General features: G+C 35.9%; 1 protein-coding gene across 1 annotated transcript; it reads right to left on the minus strand.

The window, feature by feature from the left end:
- Positions 1–1,138: 1,138 nt before the first annotated feature.
- On the minus strand, positions 1,139–20,655 carry NAA30 (N-alpha-acetyltransferase 30, NatC catalytic subunit). The gene is made up of 5 exons (XM_017662529.3): positions 20,497–20,655; positions 19,441–20,206; positions 14,651–14,774; positions 12,838–12,893; positions 1,139–4,516 (listed from the first exon to the last, which is right to left on the minus strand). The coding sequence occupies exons 2-5, from the start codon at positions 20,203–20,205 to the stop codon at positions 4,379–4,381; spliced, it is 1,083 nt and encodes a 360-aa protein (XP_017518018.2). The 5' UTR covers position 20,206; positions 20,497–20,655; the 3' UTR covers positions 1,139–4,378.
- Positions 20,656–20,888: the final 233 nt, after the last annotated feature.

Below are 20,888 nucleotides of genomic sequence, written 5' to 3' on the forward strand. Positions count from 1 at the left end.
TGTACTAATTAAATAACTGTCAACATTAACAGTGCAGCTATATACTCTTGTTCAGAGGCATATTCATAAACCTGTTTCATATTTAAATAAATTAGATAATAGTCTTACGAATTCTACCTAAAAAGTTTTCATTTATTATTACTTAAATATTATCTAAAGCTGTTATTTAATACAGTGGCCACTAACTGCATGTGGCTATTTAAATTTTAATTAACTGAAATTAAAAATTCAGTTTTTCATACTAGCCACTCTTCAAGGGCTCAATAGCTATGTGACTAGTGACCATAACAGAGGACACAAAGAGCATATCTATCTTTAAAAGTGCTATTGGACAGTGCTGATCTGAAGAAAGTGCAGTGTGCTAATATGCACAAGAGATTTTTCAAACTCATTTTTTAGAAGTTATTTAAAAGTATCACCATAACTCTGGGCTACAGGTTAATACTGATCTCTGTTCATAGGTGTGAAAGAACAGAATCAACTTCCTGGTCCTTATTTAGACAATTCATGAAATATTTCAACTTCCATGGAGGGCCCATGCAAAACATGAACTGGTATTTTCACAAGACTATAAAAAAACAAGGTGAAGACTTGGCAAGCATATGAAAGTAACTTAGGGGTCATGATTAAAACAGGTCTCTTCATTCTACTAATACCCATAAATCTTGAAATATGAAAGCATGCCTAACTACCATTTAAAGCTTCTCACAAGACTAGGGCAAAAAGCCCTTTTAATATTGCTCCATTTCACTTTGGTGTCTTGGCAAGGGGAAAAAAACATTACTTAAATACAAACAAAACATAGTAAATTAAAACAAAAACTGTTTTAGGAATAAATTGCTATGGAAGACGGACCAAAAGAAGGGCTTGGGTTTGATGCATGCAAAAATACTCTCATTTGTACTGATATATGATATGAGTTAACTAATTCTGAATACTTCTAGGAAAATCATGTTATTTACAAATTTACATTGTCAGAACACAAAGTAGAATGATGACAACTGTATGTCAGTTCTTCCAAGTAACTCTTGGATGGGAGGCAGGAAGAGGGGAACAGGATTGAGTGGGTTTGTTTCTTAGCAGATACAAGTAAAACAAGCCAACCATAAAATGCACACAGCTGTATCTAAAAGAAAAATGCAAACACAACTTAACCAACTTTATTTGACTGCATCTTATTTAGACAGCTTGCACATTTCAAATCCCATTAAATCTCTCTCTCCAAAAGGATATGGGACAATAGAAGAAAATTATGCAGCAATATCCAGTCATCAAACAACAGTCCGATATTTTGAGATACACGTGGTATTTTATAGATACTCAACTCATATCTGATGTCAAATATAATTTATGGTTATGTTTTTACAAACCTGAAAGCCCTGGAACATTATAACACTCATTTTAGTGATGTCATGGTGCACTGAAAAGTAACTCTGATGCACTACCAATGTGACTTTATCTATGCTCCTGGAAAGTGATAAACTTCATGATTTTTAGACACCATAATAAATATACACATCCAGTCGTATACATGTCAGCCGAATACCATAACATAGGACAAGGTAAAGTTAAAACATGTGACTAAGAAACTCCTTTACATAGATTTGTCAAGCAAGTGGGGAGGGTAATGTGGGGAATAGGCAGAAAATATTAAAACCAATTTTTAAACAATTTTTTCTTTTTTTATTTTGCTGGCTTTAACTTCAAAAACTACACCTGGTTTCTGATCTATGGACTTCTCTAGAGTAGTTCCATCCTAATGTAAGGAAAATTACAATCAGTCCGCACATCAAAAATGGTAGTATACCCGTTAGCTTCTTCAATACTAACATACATAGCTTCACGGTAGCATGTATAAAAATGTTCAGCAGTATCAACTGCCAAACCAGTGTCAGTTGACAGTACAGTCAGTCTTAAAGAGGCAGCACCCCATTAAAAGAAAGTTGCACCAATTTTGCTCAGTTTTAGCCAAGTGAACTCACTCTGTCAATTTAAAATGGAATTAAGATCATATCAAAAAAAATGAAAGCCCAATAAGAAAAAGTACATTAATGTTTGATGCTACTTCAGCTGGAATGGAGACTTAATTCTGGTGCTGGATTATCAAGCATGTTTTACTCTGCTTAAGTAAAAAATTTTTGAATATCCCATTAAAGACATAAAGTAGACATCAATATTCAACATATACCAGATGAACAATATGGCAACCATGTGACTTTTTAATCACATGGTTAAGGTCATGTTTACAAACATCCAGTCAATTCTGGGGAAAAAGTCAGTAGTGATGGTTTCATTGGCAACCTGCCAAAAACACATGAATTGAAAATCTAGCACATACCTGTTTTAGAACTGTCCCCATAGCAAGTCAAACAAACGTGTGTTTATCAACAATCATTACCCATGAGCCAACAAGTCAAATATAAAGTGGTGAGATTAAATTTGACAATGTTAAGTACTGAACTGTTTTAATTCCCTCTATATTAAAAAATAACAAACATCACTATGATTGGCATTCCTCTAAATGCTATAGCCCAAATGAAGTATGATCAGAAACACACACAAACTGGTCAGCTAGTAAGCTGAGTAGTATGTGATATTTTTAATGTAACCAGTATTCTGCCCATTAAACTTTCAAGAGCAATATCAAGCAGAAAGGAAAAGTTTTCTTTAAAAATAAGGAACTATAAAATGATCCCACCAGCAGGAGGGTTTAATTTTCACCAAATGTGTGTATCTTTATTTTAAAATACTTGTTACCATGTTCACTTTCAAGACAGGACACTGAGCAAGGAGCAGCTTTCCTTTAAAAAATAAAAAAAGGCAACAAACTTTCCTGAAAGGGGGCTTTACCAACTGTTAATGGAGGTAGGGTTTTTAAAAATACAGTAATTATAGCCATAAAATAAAATTCAAACCAAATCCTAGAGCAGAAGGAAAACATATCCAAATTAAAGATAAAAGAACACAGATGCCTACAAACATTTTTCACAGAGAATTTCTTTTTTATGGGTACCTAGGTTTTCCAGTTAAGTAAGTTATCCATCACAAGTTTCTTGAGTCAACTGAAAGCAATTAACTTTATATTTGCTACATTGCAACCATCCGCCAAAACACAATGTAACTAATGAAGAACATGGTGATGGCTATTAAGAAAACCCACAGAACTCATTCCAAAAAAAATCGCTATTTCTCCCGAGTTTTCCTGGGAACTAAGCAAAGCTTCCCCAAGAATTTGCTCACGTAAGTGGAAAGAAAATAAAGTCAGTTTAAAATGAATACAATGCACCTTGAAATTTATTTCCAAGACCAAGAACCAAAAGTGAAGCATTTTAAGAAACAGAAGCAATATGAATTCAAATCAAGTGGGAAAAAAAATTCCAACTAGTTTGTAAAAGCTGTTCCTCACAGCTTAGCAATAACTTTGATTAAATAAAATCATACCAATTTACATTAATTTTCTATTCTTTTCCAAAAATTCCCTCACTCTCAAAAAAAAAAAGTGCATCCAAAACCCAGCAATTCCCGGCTCCATCAACTTTTCTCATCCCCTTTGAGACATTTCTCAAAGATTCCCAAGCAGACTCAAGTTCTTACTGTAAGGAAAGAAGGGACTTCTACTACAGTAAACCACACTGTCACTCACCTGGAAAAAGTATCCAAATTATAAAAATCTGAAATAATTTATTATCAAATTTAGAATTTAAATAAAAACAAAGTTTGCTTGCAAAGGCCTTGAAGAAAAGGAAAAGTTAGCATGCATTCAAAAACAAGAGATGAAGACAAATATCTATACAGGCACTGGCAGACGCAATTTAATTGTTATCTTTACTCATTGTAAGACGCACCCAACCCTACAAAACAGTTTTTTCTTTCACTATTCACTGAGGTACCAATGTTCAAGAATGGAAAATTTAATATTGAAAAATAAAACCTAAAATTGAAGCTTTCCCACAACCCCGTCAGAAAACTATGGCAGGTTTCAAGTGAAATGTTAGTACACTTAGAGATTTTTACAATCTACATTGGCTTTTTTTAAGGAACAAAAATCATTGTTTCCACTTACTGGTTCTGTGATAAAATGATCACTGTGTAAATAACATTGTCAGCAGACTTTGCAAATGAACAAATCTTGGTGATCAACTGGCACATCTTGCTGGTACCAAAAGAACTCTTTTAAGTTTAAAACAATCTCTTTTAATTCAGAACAAATGCGCCATGCCAAAGTGCAACAAATATTGTGCGACACTCAATGAGACATTGACAGATAAGAGCTGCATGGAAATTACTAAATCCACCTGCAAAGCAATTCTGTACAAATTGCATTGCATGCAAAGGTCGATTCTGCATGGTTGGAAAGTTGTTCCTTGATGTCAGTTTCTCAACGCAGCCACAGTTTAAGTCGCAGTGCATCAACTCCATTTAAATAGTATCTGAACAGCCTCTTATCCCGAACAAAACCCAGATTCTCATAAAGTTTCAAAGCAGACTTATTTGTTATTTCTGTTTCCAAAACGACCTTCAAAATAATAAGAGAAAACTGTTATAATTTTATATATTTGAAATTAATTTATAATTTCATAATTTGACAGATCACTTATAAATTAATTAGAACAAATTTTAAGAAAAACACATTTGTTTGAAAATTTATGTTAAAAACAATAAATATTAATACTGTACAGAAAGAACCCAGAAAAATAGTCAAAATTTAATAGTAATTATCTCTTGGGGCAAGGAGAATGGAAATGGAGACATTTTCTGTTCTACTGTTTTTTTGTGATGTTTGGAATTTTTAGAGAAGAGAATATATGTTTTACACCAAAACAAATATAAATTATTTCCCATGGAGAAAAATAATACAATAGAAAGATAAAGAATCCAATAATTAAAGGTTTAATAAAATAAACCAGTACTTGAAACTATTCAGATTGACTTCCAATGCCTAAATTTTCATTAATTTGTCATCATTTATCCTGGCAACAATCACCATATTTGTCTACAGTCTAGGCCAGAGTCTGCAAACTATAATAGCCCTTGGACCAAATGTGCCTACTGCCTGTTTTGTAAATAAAATTTTAATGGAACACTGCCATATCCACTTGTTTAAATGATGTCTATGGCTGCGTTCTCAATAAAAAGGCAGAATTGAGCAATTACACCAGATTTATGGTCTGCAAAACCTAAAATATTTATTTATTATCTGGCCCTTTGCAGACAGTTTGCTGAACCTACACCAAAGGTACCCAAACTTTAGTGTACTGGAGGGTTTGTTAAAAACAGATTGCTGAGGCCCACCCCCAGAGTTTCTGAGTAGGTTGGGGTTAGGCCCCATAATCTGCATTTTTTTAAAAATTTGTCAGCTGATGCTGTTGATTACATTTGGGAGACAACATACTCAGAACCACTGTCTAGACATTTTGATACTGACACTTAACAGATGAACACATAGTGTGTTCCTTTAATTACTTGTTTTTAGTATTAGTATTTTTATTTTAACTGAACCAATGCCCCTAACAATGAAGAACTGGTACTTTTGAATTTTATGTGATTTTCTTTTCCTAGTTCTACCTTCCTTTACCAAAATATCCTCTATCCCATCCTCCCAACTTTTATACACATAGCTCTATTTGCCTTTCTATTGATTCTCAACCTATCCCATTGAGAATTATCAATGCAATGGAGCCATGGTTACTGTTGGAATGTCCTAACCTCAGGTGTTTATATAGAGTGGGGGAAAAAAAGGGCAAAGTATAATTAAACAAAGGCCTAAGCAGATACTATCAGTCTCTTCCTGTTCTATTTCAACCCATCAAAAAATCTGACAAGAATTCAAACAGATGTAAATAATAGAGAAAAGACTGTATCTCAACTCATCATATCCGATACTAAACTCATGATCAACTCCTCCACAATTCCACATAGCAATAACAAACAAGATCTCTATTACACCAATGCCTCAAACCTAAAACCTAAAAGTCATCTCTAAACCTCTTTTCTCTCTACCCCACTACATATACACAATCACTGAGTATTTCAATTCTTTCTTAAATCTCTCTCAAACTCATCTTCTTTCTTTCCCTATTGATACTCTAGCCCAAGCTGCCATTGACTTTCACTGTAATTACAAGAGCTTCTTAACTCAAGGGTCTTCCATTCTCTTTAAGCAGTGATGGTCATGTAAACTCTTTGCTTAAAACCATTTTACTGACTCACTTTTGTCCTTAAGATAAAATCCACAATCTGAAGATAACCTAGAGACCTATAAGGCCCATCAAGATATGAACTCTACATATCTTGCCAACTTTGCTTTGTCTCTCCATTTGCTCTCCATGATCAACACTAAACTTTTAGTTTCTGGAACCCACTATTATCTTTCCTACCTTAAACCTTTCATAGGTTTTTTCTGTTTTCTCTGTCTGGAAGGATGTTTTTCTATCCTTGCTTTTGGCCTTAGCTTGTCACTTCCAGACTAAGTGAAGTATCTCTTTCCTTATCTACTACCCCACAGCACTTTGCACTGCTCCTTATAAAACTGCAGTCTCATCCAACATTTGATGATTATGTCATCTCTCCTAGCTGGAGAGCCCAACAAAGGCAGGGACCATTTGCACCTCTCTTTCACAGGTGTTTCCTCTGCATCTAACACACTGCCTGTCACATAATAGGCTCTTAAACAGTTGTTGATTATATACATCTTTAGAACCTTCTATTATATTAGACACATTACATAAATATCAAACAAAAGTATTCCCAAGCTTTTAAATGACCAGAGTACTTAAAAAGAAAAAAAGCATTATCTTAAATTACATATGTAATTTGCAATTAACTTCTAAAGGTCAATCACATGCTAAACCTGAACTTTTCAAAGATCTAAAAACAACAGGATCAAGGGAAAATAAAAAAAAATTTTTTTAATTTACTGCAAAAAAATTAGTTTAAGATAAGAATAAAAAGTCAACAATTTCTCTCCACTCTTGAAAAAATAGAATTTATTTTTTAGTAATACATGCCATACTCTAAGTCTGGAACACTCCAGTTTGGTCAATACAAGTTTTTGGCTTTGAACAATTCTCTTGGGGTAATTTGTAGAATTAGGCTAGCAGCTAATTAAAACTAAAATGTTATATCAAAACATTTAATATGAGAAACAAAGCCGCAACAACTCAAAACTTGGAACTGATTTCACAGAAATAAAAAGGAGAATGACAGTTAAAAAAATAGCTACTATTTATTGAAGATTTGCTAAATGTTATGTATTTTACATGTACTATGTCATTTTACATGCATGTCATTATGTAATTTTCACAATAAACCCATAACATATATATGATTATCTACAATTTATAAGTGAACAAAACTCAAGGCCACAGTAGAGCAAGAACAGACCAGACTCCAAATCTGAACTAGAACTTAATAATGTCCACTCTTCTGTACTTCCCTGATTGTTTCCCAGAACAAAATAAAACAAAGCAAATGGGAGAGCTAACCTACTTAAGAAATGATGATGGGGATCTAAGTCTAGGTTCATTATTATTTGGCATTCTGAAATATTCAAAACACATCTAAGGCTAACTACAGCTACATAAATACACACTTCAGGTGTGGTAAAGAGTTGAATGCAGGTTTGTTGGCATCCTAATAGATTAATAAAATATAAAGCCCAAGTACAGAAAAAAAAATTACACAGAGGGCCAACCTTAGTTAAAATGAAAAGATTTCTCAGCACACTCACATGTCTAAACAAAGAGACCATGTATTATCTGGCATGATAGAAAATGCCAGAAGAAAGTAACCACTTTTTAATACTTAAACACCAAATTCTTATAAATATATTAAAAGAGAATCTGAGTTTATACTGAAAACTCACTATAAAACTATCCTTTTGGTCCACATTATGGGAGTACTTCACAGGATAATGAGGTTATTTTGGTCCTAAAGAAACTTGGCAAAGTTGCATTCTACTTAACAGAAAAAAGGATTACAGTCAAGTTCCACTGATTCTCTTAGCAACAAACCATTGTTAGACTAAGCCAAACCATTACAGAATAGGAACCCGTTTTTAATATTTCAGGCTAGAAGTTCCTGGAGGTAGTCTTGTTCACTGCTAGAACCTAAGCACTAGCCCACTGTCTGGCACCTCACAGGCCTTACACTGACATTCTTGAATGAACAACTTTATTGCTTTCATAACATCCCTTTAAAATCAGTATCACCACATTGCACAGACAAAAAGACTACAAAAAGCTAAATGACTTGTCAACAATCAACATTAACTACACTTAAGTGACAAGGTGGATCTAGAACCCAGGCTTTTCACGCCCTATTAATTAGAACAAACTATTCATCCAAAAGTTCTTACAGCTTAAATAACTCCATTTTATTTTGTTCTTTACCTAGCAGCCTGTCTCATAGCCAAAATATGTCTCCAGTGAAACTAAAAATGTTAACCATGTAATTACTAAACACAAAAAACTTTAAAAACTCATCTTGTACATAAAACATTATTCTGTTAGCAGGAAAACAAAATATTTATTATTGCTTATTTAAATAAATTAGGCCACTGTTGGTGGGAACGTAAATTGCTAGTTATTATGGAAAACAGTATGGGGTTCCTCAAAAAATTAAAAATAGAACTCTTAGAGGACCCAGCACTCCATCTTTACTGCAGCATTATACACAAGAGTCAAGACATTGAAAACAACCTAAATATCCATCAACAAATGAACGGATAAAGAAAAAGTGGCATATATATACAATGCAGCCTTAAAAGAAGAAATTCTGCCATGGTGATAACATGGATGAACCTGAAGGACATTATATTAAGTGAAGTAATTCAGACACAGAAAGACAAATACTGCATCATCTTACTTATATATGGAAAATAAGACAAACTTAGAGTAGAATGATGGGACAGCAGAAATGGAGAAATGGGAAGATACCAGTCAACTAAAAATGTTTTAGGTCACCCACTGCACACTTAAATTACATTAAGAAATTTTGATTCCAGGATATTCTCATCATATATGAGTTAGTTCTGCATATTAATAGCATGGTTATCATACCTTAAATCTAAAAAAACCTTTGAAATATAAATTTCCAGAGTTGAAGACTTAAAGGACATCTACAGCTTATCATCATGCTGATATCACTCACCTTGTTCTAAGTTATTTCAGAAAAAAGTACATAAAAGTAAATGCCCATCATAAAAATTACATTTTAGAAAACTTATCCAAGCTATTTTACGTATTTTTTGTACTATTTCCCCTAACATAAAATACAAACCCCAGGTGCTTGTCCTAGTAGCCACTACACATTTGGCAGCCAGAGCACACAGGGGTGTAACCAACTTCAAGGCAGATCAGCAATATGGGTAATGTATTTCTAATTCATGCAGAAATTAAACCACTTGCTTCTTTTCTTGATGCAATAACTTCTCAGCTCCAAATACATAGAAATTGAAAAAGATCTGTAGCTATGCTATTTTAACATGTCTAATTCTGATATAAAAAGTTAGTCAAGTCTTACTAAGGCAAAATGAAAATATCTATTAGACCAGGAGAGTATATCTTCATTATTTAGGCAAAAACATGATCTACATTTCAACTCTGTGGTGACTAACTTTGGTTTAATTTATTCTGAATTTACCTTAAGATGACAGTGACAACCAACAGCAATATAAACATGGCTCAAAGTTACAAATAAATTCTGCAAACAGAATAGCAAGTAAAAATTGACTAGATGTTCATAGTAAGGCTTCATAGAGATTTCCAAATGTATCTGTCTTAAATGTTCATAGGTTTAAAAATCTCATCTTTGTAAGAAAAAAAAAGGCAGCACAACCTAAGTAGTAGAAAATATAAAAGTCTTCTCAAATGTTTTTCTTATAGTTTGTCAAAATTTCTTAACACTTGAAGAGGAAGGTTGGCCTAATTTGATGAAAGTAAAAACACATGTTGGTTGTTTTATAATTGGTCATTGTATTCTTGGAGAATTATAATTTCAAAGTTCTCCTCAGGACAATTAATTATATACAAGACTAGTAAGACATATAATTGTTTTTATCAAAAGGTATTTAACAACTTTGTTAACTATGTGGATACATTTTATCTTAATATGTACAAAAATAACACAGTTTTGCTGTTCCTACAAAGTTCAGATAGGAAGACAAATGAACAATTATACAAGTCAAAATTCAAGTGATTTTTAAAAGAAAAGTACAGATAAAAGATGCTGGAAGCATTGAACTAATCAGTCAACAAATATTTATGAACCACATACTCTATCACAAATGCCACATAAAATACTGAGAATACAGCAGCAATTAAGAAAAGGCCTCTCTGCTGTACTTAGTGGCTAAAGCACAGGCTCTGAACAAGGAAATTTAAGTTAAGTATTACAAAAAGGGAAGTCAAGAAAATCATAGAGGTGCAATTCTGTCCAAAAGGATTAAGGAAAACTTAAAGGCACTGGTGATATTTGAATGTGGTCTTCAAGACTGAGAAATTTTAACAAGCAGAGGAGGACCCAGAAGCTACTGGGGCCAGCAAATCCATCAGTGAGAAAGTACTCACACTACAACAGAGAGAGAACCTAACCCAAATGGGGTAAAATGGTAATAGAAGGAAATGGAACCAACTAACACACTACTATCAAAAATTGGAAGGGAAACAGGGATAGAAGAGTTTGTTACTCACATGGTTGAAAACTCAGTGTTACGAGAGAGTGAAAATCATAACAAACAAGCAAGAGTTCTGTCCTTTCATACAGCAAATCATTTATCTGAACAACAGGAACACAGATAATCAAATTTTTTAAACCATGGAAGAGTTCTCGAATCCAGAGGCAGAACTATTTAAACTCCAAAAACCATCCCTTTACCATCCATTTAAAACCAGAGAACAAGAATAAATTCATGGAAGTATCTCCATTTCAGTAAGGAAAACACACTGCTTCAAAAGTAAGAAAAATGAATCAGAATCAGATTTTTAGACCCACAATAAAGAGTATTTCTAAATGTATCACTAATTTAGGATTTAACCTTGAAACTAAAATGATATACCAAAATCTCCCTGTAACTCCTCAGAACTTTCAAAGAAAAACCAATACTACATAAACGTTTTAACAGTGAAGGTAGAAATAGCCTGTCTCGCAGGTAGTCAGGATGACAGAAAAGGATTAACCATAAGGAACATAATCCTCCCTGCTCATAATATCCATATTTAATGGAAACCATTCTACTTAGTAGGAGTAGAGGATCAAACATGGTCTTATCATCCCAAACATTTCTTCAAACTGTTAAGCAATGTTTGGGAAGCCTGGCTCCTCTTGATGAGCTGACTGAGTCAGTGTACAACAAACAAACTGTATTTATAAAACATTTGAAGTTCAATTCTCTTCAACAAATTTTAGTTACCAACCATGTAAATGATCAGTGTCACTGCACCTTTTACTGTTTGACACTAAAATCTGTGAACAATATGTTATCCTTAGTCATCTGTAAATTATCTTATTTGGAGTAAAATTAAATATGCTTAAATCCCAAAATAATTTCTCTGTGCTACCCACACACAGAGTAGGTCTTCTCATACAACTACCATTTAGTGTGATGTCAGAATACAAACTAATATGAACAAGGTGTATGAGAATACTCTGTGGTAAATTTCTATATTCTGACATGGAAATGTGTTCATGAGATATTGTTAGATGGAAAAAAATAATTATTGCAGAATAATAATTACGATTTCTTTATAGAAAAAAGTATTACACATTTGTACACAGGTGTGCTTAGAAAATGGAAGGATGCATATCTCAAGATTAACAGAACCTCTAAGTGGGAAAAAAAGATCAAGAATTGAAGAATGTGAAGATGGTGGAAGAAGGGACTTTGTTCCCCAAAATACATACATACACATAATGGTTAATGATTGTGTGTAAATTCTGTACAGGAGAAAATAAATCCCACCTTTAAAAAAGTAACCAAGTTACCTACTTACTGAAGTCAGCCTACTGATTAAAAATTACCTCATTTCAAGTATTTTGAGAACATCTACCCTCCAATAATAAAGACAGTTGTCACACCACTCATAAAATTACTAGCACAATACAACTTTGTTCCTTCTTAGTCACCATTGCTATAGCAAAGACACCTATACTTCCCTAGTTTATACTTATTCCCTTCCACATTACACAATAGAAATCTTAACTCCCAACCATCACCATTATTATGGAGCACCTACCATTTGTAAAGCACAGTGCTGTTGGATACAAAGAAATTAGACCTGCCATCAGGACTTACAAACAAGCTGAATAGAGAAGATGCTCTTAGGTTAACATACATATAGCTCCATGTTTAAAAAGTGATTGCTTTTCCCCATCAGCCTTATCATTATTTAATACTGATTTTTTTCAAGTAGGAAACATCCTTCATATGGGCTGACAACTGGCCCACAGTTTAAAAGAAAAAAAAAAGAGGGTTATTTAGGGAGAAACTACAGCCAATATGCAAGTAAACTGCAGTAAGGTTTGTAATAAGAGTGATCTTAAATAACTGATAACTAATCCTGTGAATACCAATTCCTTTAAATACCAGTTATTTACTGAAAATGTCTAAGACTTCACCTTTGCATTTTGATGCAGAACAAATTTTAGCTCCCATTATTATCTTAAAATTTGTTCATTAAAACTCACGTTTTTTAAATGGAATATAATTTTCACCACCAGTTGCGTTGATATAATAGTCTGCAATTAAATTTGCAGTACAATTTATTTTGGGATAGCCACAAAAATATCCAGTAGGATGCTGTCCAGGATAAAAGGTCTTATACATTTAGAAAGACTTACCTCATCACAGTCTCCTTCAACCATGGCATATATAGCTTTCTTAACCAAGTTAGTACCTAGAATATAGATCTGAGTATTAATGAAGGAAAAATGTAATTAGTTTCTTAAAAATACCTAAATTATGATATTCATAAGCACAGAAATACCAAATGTTGGGCTCTAACTTGAATGAATTTAAATTTTCCCAAATTGACAAAAATTTTAGATTTAAACTGAGAGGCCAAAAAAACCTACACATAGCAATGCAAGTTTCCTCTTGAAAGACCTATCTCCTGATATATTCCTTTTTCTCAAGTGTTACGTGTTCCAACCAGGATTTTGTACTACTTTGTGTGAAGGTAAGAGAAAAAGGGAAAAAGAAAAAGAAAAAGGCAAGATATGGTATGGTCAGACCACCCAGGAACTCCTTGAACTGGGGAGAACTCAGTGCATGACCCTTGAGCCAATCTTGCCAAAGATCACACCCAAGACACTGGGTTGGTTTCTACAAACCTTACAGAGAGCCTGGGAACATGAAGTCCAGCACTCCCAAAGGATATCAGTGGTGGATCTGTAAATGTCTAGCAAAACACATCCTAGTTTAGGATCCGATATATTTGTTTATGAAGAGAAAACAATGACAAATCTAACTTTAAGAGAAGAAATCTCTTAATTCTCAAACTATGCACACAAGCAAGCACGTTATGTAGCCAAACAAAATGTTTTGAGGGCCAGGATGCAACCCTCAAGTCACTGGTTTCCACCCTCTGAACTAGCCAATTTCCTATCATTTGCCATTGAGTTCTTATCAGCTCTTTTTAATCCATCAAAGACTCAAATTTGGCTTATATAACAAGCACAATTCAGTAAAAATCTCAGTGATAAACACTGTAAGAAAAGTTGGTTACACCTAATGTATTAAGTAAACCTATTCATAATGATTTCTCATGATATCTCAGATTATGTGATAGTCTTAAATTAGACAGTAACACGGTTAAAAAAAAACTACAAGTGACACAACTGCTAGTAATTAGATACTGGTACAGGCATCAAATCTTTCATGAATACTTACTTAGCTTCAGTATGTCCCAGAATTTGACATGCTCAGACAAATGCTGGTCTACCTGATCCTCCATCTTGAACAAAGAACCTGTAAGTCCCAGACACTAGGACAGTGGTTCTTAACCAGGCTTACATCACAGTCACCTGGGGAAGCTTCAGCCCTACTTCTAACAGGACAAACAAGATTCTCACAGGGAGGGGCGTGACCATTTGTTTTTAAATTACCCAGATGATTTAATGACTACTATAATGACCATGAGTACAAGACTAACTGAAAATGCCAAGGAAGATAGGCCCCAAAAATAAATGAGTCTGAAAACAGTAAGAAACAATTCTTTCTCTTGGACTTCCCTAAATTGTTAATATAATGTTTGGTGACTAGTACTACATAATGGTGACAATTTCTCCATAATGTTGCCTTGATTGAGGTACACTAAACCCAAGCATAGACAGCTGCTTGAGGGCTGTGACCAAGTGCCCTAATGATATTAAAAATTATAGTACTTAGTATAATGCAAAACATTTTCAATATGATCTGAAAGATGTTTGGAGGTGAAAACTGATCACCTGCTACCTGTTAGAAAGATAATCTTTCAAACAATTAAAACATTAATAAAAATTTATTTTAATAATATTTTGAAACTATTTTTAAATAAAAAATTTTTCCCCTTCACTTGTTCATTTCTACATATTTACATTTAAGTATTTTGCTACAAAGAACAAAAATGAAAGTAACTTATGCATTCTTTTAGTAATATAATATTTTTCTTACCAATGCCATTTCTCCTGTATTTGGAATCCACAGCTAACATGGCTATATAACCTCTGCGGAACATCTTTTTGTGCATATCCAACTTGCAAACGATGGCACCTACACACTCCTCCCCTACCATGGCCTTAAAAATAAACAAACAATTATGAAGAATACATTGCCATCAAGTATTGCACAACTACCCAGGGAAACCATTGGTCACCATTTTTCAGAGAGGCAGAGGCAACAAGAATTCTGACAAGAGAACAATCACAAAGTTTCAGAAATCTAAATCCCAGAACTTCAGATGTTCTAGTTTTAAAATCATTCATCGTTCGTTAAACATCAATTTCTTATGCTTATTATCAAGGCCTAGAGGAAAAAGCAAGATTCCCACAAGGTAAACATGCAAGTACTTTATGAGAGGGGCTTATCATTATCTTCAATAAAGAACTATTTGTTTAAGATTTGTGAAGGGGAAAAATACGTGAAAGTAGTTTTTAAGAAAAAGTCTATTCATTAGGGTCTGATAAAATATTGTGAAACTTGCTTATCAGCAGAGTACTATAAATTTGATTGTAATGAGGTTTCAGGGAAAGACAGATATAATACATAATACTTATAACTGAACAGTAGTTAGATTTTGATAGGAAAAAAATAAAAGACTTTCAGAAAAAGGTTGTTTTTAAGGTATTCCTCAGATCTTACCCAAGGGGTTTTTGTTACTGAAATAGTACAAAGACTAGATATCTGACAGTCTGATTTTGACAGTGTCATAAAGCTCGTAGGATACCTAGAACTCAAAATCAGAGCTTCAGATTAATGTAAAAGCTTTAATTTTTTACAGAGCTAATTTAATAAAAATGTACACCTTTCCAGAATGTTAAAGGTTACATGTTAAATAAACACTAATCACTCCTCATTTTCATTAATATTTCTAGTCACCATTGAAAATATGTTTTTCAAAAATTCCATCACTGATTTAAAGTTCAAGTAATACTGTATTCTGGTAAATAGATAATAGATCCAATTGCTTAATAATGTGTCAGATAGAAATACTTGTCTGTTGTAGAAAGCACACATTAAAAAATTTGAAGACTTCATATTATCTCTTCATAAAGTTAACTTTTCAAGACAACACTTCAACAACAAAAACTAGGAATGGGTTAAAAATTAATAAGCAAAGCACAATTTATACTTAATATCTATTTGAACTTGAATTTTTGACATTTTCTTAGTTCATCATTCTGTAAACTGACTAAAGCCTTTTTATAACTGTGGAGAAATCTTTTAGGTAAGATAATTCTAATCCATTTCACAGAAACCTAAACTAGGTCAGAAAAATCCTTCTGAAGGGCTATTAAATTCAACAATATCCACTAACTCATTTCTGTTTTATCACACAACCCAAACTACCTGGGGCCAATAAACATCTAAAAATTGTTGTTTCCATTTTCACTCACTATAAATAAATCTGGTTCTTTCAAAACTTTTGAAAACTAAAATTACTTTCTGTATCAAAGAGCTGAATGAAATATACATAGAAACTGCCTGATCAAACAACTCTGACAGCACTTTCTGATTTGAAAATAACTCATTTCGTGTGTGTGTGTGTGTGTGTGCGCGCGCACACGCGTGCGTACAGTTCACAGACCAAGTGGAACATCAGAAAAATGTTTTGACCGGACTTCATAAGCTCGGGGAAATGGAAATCAAACTAAATCTATGATACAAAATACAAAACTATGAGACAGCTACACTTCACAGTTAATAAACCATCTAAAAGAGGAAAAGATTCAAACCACTCCACACAATACAAATGGACAATACTTTCAAATTGGATTAAGTATTTCAAACAAATCTTTGTCCTTTGACCAAGGAAATAATAAGCAAAGTGTATTAGTTCATTAGATTGATTTCTTCCTAACTAGGACTCTGTAGTAGCAAAAGTGGAGTTATACACATCATTAAAAAAATTAAAGCCCATTAAAAGATACACTGTTATTATTAAGATTTGGTAGTGAAGAAGATCATTGCTGTTTTTTCCTGATAAACTGCTAATGAATGTACACTTAAAACAATCACTAAACTGCCTAATAATTTTTCCAAATAAAAGAAAGCTTCTGCACATACACTTGGATCTCATTCTATTAAATGTGCTCTTTTTTCAAGGATGGGAACTGAAAAATTCCTGGAAAGTTTAAGACTTAATTAGTTCTATAAGACCAAATGCTTGTCAATCTATAAAACTTGGAAAATATAAATTACCTGAAATAAAAACTCTCAAATCCCAGAACATTACAAATAGGAAAACAGAGGAAGCCAAAAAGCTAAATTTAGAATAAATGGAAGTACTATAGTTCATCACCGGTGATAAATTTAGGAAGTTCAAAAAGGCACCAACAACTGAAAATATCATGAACTCAAAAGAGGTACAGATAAGTTAGTTAAGCACAGAGTAATTGACAGTGCCTACCACTTGTACTCTGTCATCTGTTACACAATTATTAGGAAAAATCATAAGAAACTATAATTTTTGTTAATAAAATATGGTCAAGTAATAGCAATTGTCTTCGGTTCAACTCATATATTCCATTTGATCCATTACAAGTTGGAAACTCTTGGAAATGAGGTACATTTTGGAGGTTTCTAATCTCTTTAAGATTGATGTTCACAAGGACAACTGTCCCTTAGTAAAGCATAAGTTGGTGACATAATGATCTTCACTGAATGGTCAAGGGTATGTCATTTTTCAGGTTAACTTGTTTCCACAATGAAAGGCCAGGAGACCTGGATTCTAGCTTTATTTGTCTGCCACTAAATGTCCAGAGATTTAAACATTTTCAGTCACTCTGGTCCTTTTGTTTTTCATTAAAAAAAAAAAGTTGAGCTAGATTATTTCTAGGATCCTGTACAGTTCTAAAATGATATAATTTTTAAAAAACATGCCTTACTGTTTTAAGTTATTTCTTACGAGAAATTCAAAAATTTTAGATGCCACTACATATAAAGGCCCCACTTCTAAATGGCCTGATTGTTTATTGTTTTAACTATTTTATGTTCAGTATCTCCAGATTTATACTTGCACTAATCCTGTAAGTTGTAAATCTTATAGGGTCAACCTTGTGCATATTTGAATTTCTAGATATTCAGAATTTAATGTTAAACTGGCTATTAAGGACTAAGGTACAAATCAGCTGGTGACCTGGGAGTCTGTAAAATCAAAACTAAAATTAAGTTTATCAGAGTCTATAATGGCAGACAATTTGGAAGAGGCCTAGATGGTATCAGAATTCAAAAGATAGCTATCACATATACACAACTATTTTATGGAATTAACAGAAATGCATACACTATTTCAATTTCAAGTGTGACTGATCTGTATGTTGTGGGTTAACTTAACAAATCCATCTGCAACGTTTAGCAATTACAATGGCATTTGATATGACACTTATGATAGTGCTATAAAATCATTTTTCCATATTCATTGACGTAGACATGTTTTAGAACTTCTATTTTGACACAGTGGTTAGAATCTTTTAAAAACAGCTTCGGAGAATATAAGATAGTTCCCAAAGTTTAAACAAAGATACCAAATTGAAGTTTAGCGAAGTGAACACAGAAAATAGCACAACGACCATTATCTACAATCCTGAGGTAATATTTTCTGATTATCACCAAGCTACAAAATCAAAAACATAGACTTCAGAAGTAGTGTCAAAACGTCCTGCAGCGAATTGCCAAGTGCAAGTAAGTCAATACTAAAACAACAAATAATGGTAGTGGCTTTTCCCTTCATATAAAATACTCCTTTAAAGCACACTGCCTTCAGTAAAGTTCAATGGAAACAACAAGCTTGTGAGTACATGATCCAAAGTGTACACCTGCAGTCAATATTTAAGTGAAAGGTTTCATACAGACTGAAATTGGTTCATATTATTGGGAAGAAACTATTGGTACTGCCAGTACTACATAAATTAAAAATTATTCAGCATGTTTAGTAGCCATGACCATTTTGCTTACATGTAAGTAAAAATTTTTGTTAACTGTATTTTACACAAGCCAGTGTTACTACTAATATTTAGATATATCTATGACTAGTTTCTTTAAAAAAATTTTTTTAATTTAATTAGAACATTTCACACTTAAAGTTTCCTACATTCCATAAAAGGATATTTTGTTCAAGTTTTAGGAATCTTTCAGCTACCAGAAGTGTTAGTAGCGCCTTCTACAATCCAACACCAGAATGAATGCTGTCTACAACTGCTAATTGTCCTGTTGAAGTCAAAGGAAACAATCTTCATAATTACGGAAAATGCTTAAGATTTAAATCTCCAATGTGGCCACATCATCAAGTTTACTGACAATCATGTTCCGTAAAACATGTTTATGCATACACTCTTCCCTGATTTGGCTGTAATTGAGAGATTAATAAGGCCTGTACCCAAACAGAACTGTGTTCAAATTAAATGACTGCAAAGTGCTTTGAGGATGAAGGAGGGTAATTAAAGACGGTTACACATGATTATAAGCTAATGTAAACAGGATATAAGCTAATGTAAAGACTCCCACGTGCATCAGGCAGGCTTGTTGCACTCACATCAGTATCAAGTTAACCGGGATCATGAAGTCTTAACCTTCAAAACAGCTTCATTAAACAACCAAGACTGTTCACACGCACTTAACATCATGCACAGTACTAAGGAATGCAGAAGGATACATCCACTGCCACTCTCAGCCCTCACATTCCCTGCCCTGAACGGCCTGGATCTCTCTGCTGGGTTCACCCTCTTTTCATTCCATCCACTTACCAAGAAGCACAGCTGAGGCCAGTTGTGGATAAAATATCTATAGGTATAAATGGAGTAGGGTTCAGACAGATCTTTGGTGATCAGTCTCATGATATCGGGCATTTGTAGCTCGGATTCATATCGGACATAACGTATCGTCCGATCCTCCCCAGGCTCAACCTCCCTGCCTGAGGGGCTCCTTAAACTGCAGCCGGCGGTCAGGGATGCAGACAGCAGCCGCACCTGCTCGTCGTCCTCGTCCTGCTCGGGGCCCTCCGCCAGTCCATTGCGGGCCGCCGCGGGATCGCTCGCTGCCGCTGCTGCTGCCTCTGCCTCTGCCGGGCTGGGGAGCGTAGTTCTTGCATTATTGGGGAGGCAGTGAGGGGGTCTCTCGCCCGAGAGCACCCCGCCTCCTTTTGCAGTCGCTCCGGGGCCCCCATCGGGGGCTGCCGCGGTCGGGGCCGCCTCGGCCGCACTCAAAATCTTGCTCTTGAGGGAGGCTGCCGCCCGGAGGTGCCGCAGCTCGGGGCTGATCAATCCATTGAGCTGCTGCTGTTCCTGCGGCGGCGCAGGGCAGCGGAGGCACGGATGCCCCTTGGCCGTCGACTCGCCGCCCGCCGGGCTCCCGCAGCCGCCGCTTTCGTGCTCCTCGTCGTCCTCCTCGTCCTCGCTGCAGCAGGCGACGGCGGCCCCCGCCGGGAAGGGACAGCAGGGCTCGGCCGCCGCCGAGGCCGGAGGTGCCGGCGGAGGGAGGAGGCTGCTAGGCCCAGGCGGTACCTCCGCCATCCTAGAGGCGACACAGACCGAAAGGGGAGGCCATGAGCCCCGGCCGAGCGGCGCGGAGCAGACGGCGGCGGGCGGGGGCCGCGGAGGTGGCGGCGGCAGGGGAGGGGGGAACAAAAGCAGGAACCGTCCCTCGCAGGGAAGCCCCCCAATTCCGCGCCCCCCGCCCCCCGCCCCCCCCGCTCCGCTCTTCAGCGCCGCCCAGCTGCTCGGCCGGCCACCGTCCCGTCCGCCCGCGCCCGTCCGCCAGCCCTGTCACCCGCGGCCCCTCCCCATCTCCTCGGCGTGGCTCACCCCGCACAGGTCCCCGCCGCCACTGCCGCCACTCCTCTTCCTCCTCAGCCGCCGCCGCCGCCGCCTCCCTCACCGCCTCCCTCACCGCCTCCTCCGCGGCAGCCAAGGATCGCACTCAGCCACCGTCGCCGTAAAGCGCCTCGGCTGTTACCCCGGGTAAAGTTTCCTAGGCCTGGCTTTACGACACTTCCCTGCCTGCCGGCTGCCGGGGCTGAAGGAAAGGGGCGTGGAGCGAGGTGACCTGTGGAGGGGCGGGGTCGAAGGTGTCCCCTGCGCGCTTCGAGGGAGCTGCGAGCTGATGGGTGGGACTGTGGGGCGGGGAAGTTGCTGAGGGCTCTGGAGTCACCCGCTCGCAGCCCACTCTCTCGCTTTGGGACCGCTCAGCCTGCGTA

This window comes from Manis javanica, chromosome 8 (assembly GCF_040802235.1).
Source record: "Manis javanica isolate MJ-LG chromosome 8, MJ_LKY, whole genome shotgun sequence".
Classification (NCBI taxonomy): Eukaryota; Metazoa; Chordata; class Mammalia; order Pholidota; family Manidae; genus Manis; species Manis javanica.

Coding starts and splice junctions, on each gene's coding strand:
- NAA30 (XM_017662529.3), bottom strand. CDS start 20,205: ATGGCGGAGGTACCGCCTGGGCCTAGCAGCCTCCTCCCTCCGCCGGCA. Junction 14,775..19,440: donor GGCCTCAGCTGTGCTTCTTG/GTAAGTGGATGG, acceptor TTTATTTTTAAG/GCCATGGTAGGGGAGGAGTG. Junction 4,517..12,837: donor TTGAAGGAGACTGTGATGAG/GTAAGTCTTTCT, acceptor ATTATTTTGAAG/GTCGTTTTGGAAACAGAAAT.